Source organism: Thecamonas trahens (assembly GCF_000142905.1).
Source record: "Thecamonas trahens ATCC 50062 unplaced genomic scaffold supercont1.119, whole genome shotgun sequence".
NCBI classification, from domain to species: Eukaryota; order Apusomonadida; family Apusomonadidae; genus Thecamonas; species Thecamonas trahens.
In genome coordinates this window covers 3,286-4,380 of record NW_013657561.1, presented here as the reverse complement: position 1 = coordinate 4,380, position 1,095 = coordinate 3,286, and the positions used below count along the sequence as shown (strand labels likewise).

At 66.8% G+C, this 1,095-nt stretch overlaps 1 protein-coding gene across 1 annotated transcript; it reads left to right on the top strand.

The window, feature by feature from the left end:
- Positions 1-656: 656 nt before the first annotated feature.
- On the top strand, positions 657-1,087 carry AMSG_11538 (uncharacterized protein; the record flags this gene model as incomplete). The annotated part of the gene is made up of 1 exon (XM_013897128.1): positions 657-1,087. A coding segment is annotated over one exon (355 nt), but the record flags the coding sequence as incomplete, so codon positions are not given.
- Between the last annotated feature and the right edge of the window lie 8 nt (positions 1,088-1,095).

Below are 1,095 nucleotides of genomic sequence, written 5' to 3'. Positions count from 1 at the left end.
GAACGATGCGGGCGCTCACGTCGAGGAGCGGCACGTTGAGGGTGAGGGCCGGCGCGCCGTTCTCGGTCATCTCGCTCGCGCCTCCGACGGGCGCCGAATCGAGTGGTCGAGTGGGACGGCCGCGCCAGTCTACTCGCTCGCGACGTTCTCCTGGCTCAACCAGACGGTGACCTGGGAGAATAGCTCACGGACGAGCCTGAGTGCGTCGAGCGAGGGGAAGCCGGCATCGAACACGACCGGGTACGAGAGCCTGAGGCGAGCGATGCACGGGAGCGCGACGCGCTCGCTGATGGGGAAGTGGAGCGCTATGTCGTGGCCCCTCATGCGCGAGTAGCAGAACGCGTGACGCCGAGGTGAGGTGCCAAAAGCCGTTGCCCTCAACGCCCACGATGCCCTCCTTGGCGAGCCACATGGCGATGAGACCACCCGGAAGCACGGCGTTCGAGCAGATGCCGCTCCGGGCGGTGGCGACTCGGAGGACGACCGCAGGGATGGCGACACGGCCCGGCTTCCGACTCGGACCCTCAAGCCGCGCCGTCAGGGTGAGCGAACGGATGCTCGACCCGTGAGGACAAAAGTGGTCCTCTCAAGCTCGGGACCAGCTCGGGACAGGGCGTCGTCCGCCTCGCAGGCGCCGGCGCGACCGCCGACTCCACCACGTGTCTCCGCTCGCGCCTCAGCGGCCTCACCTCCGACCCGTCTTCACCCCTCCTCCTCCTCACCCGTGCTGTGGTAATGGCGGCTACCAAGCTGGAGACGTCCTCCGCTATGGTGGACGTGCTCACGCGTGCGGTCACCGACGCGGCCGACCTCGTTTCTGGGCTCAGCGGCCAAGTGACGCAGCTGCGTGGCGAAGTGACGCAGCTGCGTGGCATTGTCATGCACAAGAGGGGCATCGTGATTACTTTGGAGCAGCGGAGCGACGCTCCCGACATGTCTGCGGACGAGAAGGCGGACCTCGAGGCCGAGCTGCGTGTGGCCAACAATGAGCTGCGTGTGGGCCAAGGGTGAGTTGCAGGAAGCCAAGAATGAGCTGCTTGCGGCGGAAGAGAAGCTGGTCGCAGCCAAAGCCGAGCTGAGGGAAGCCGAGGAGAA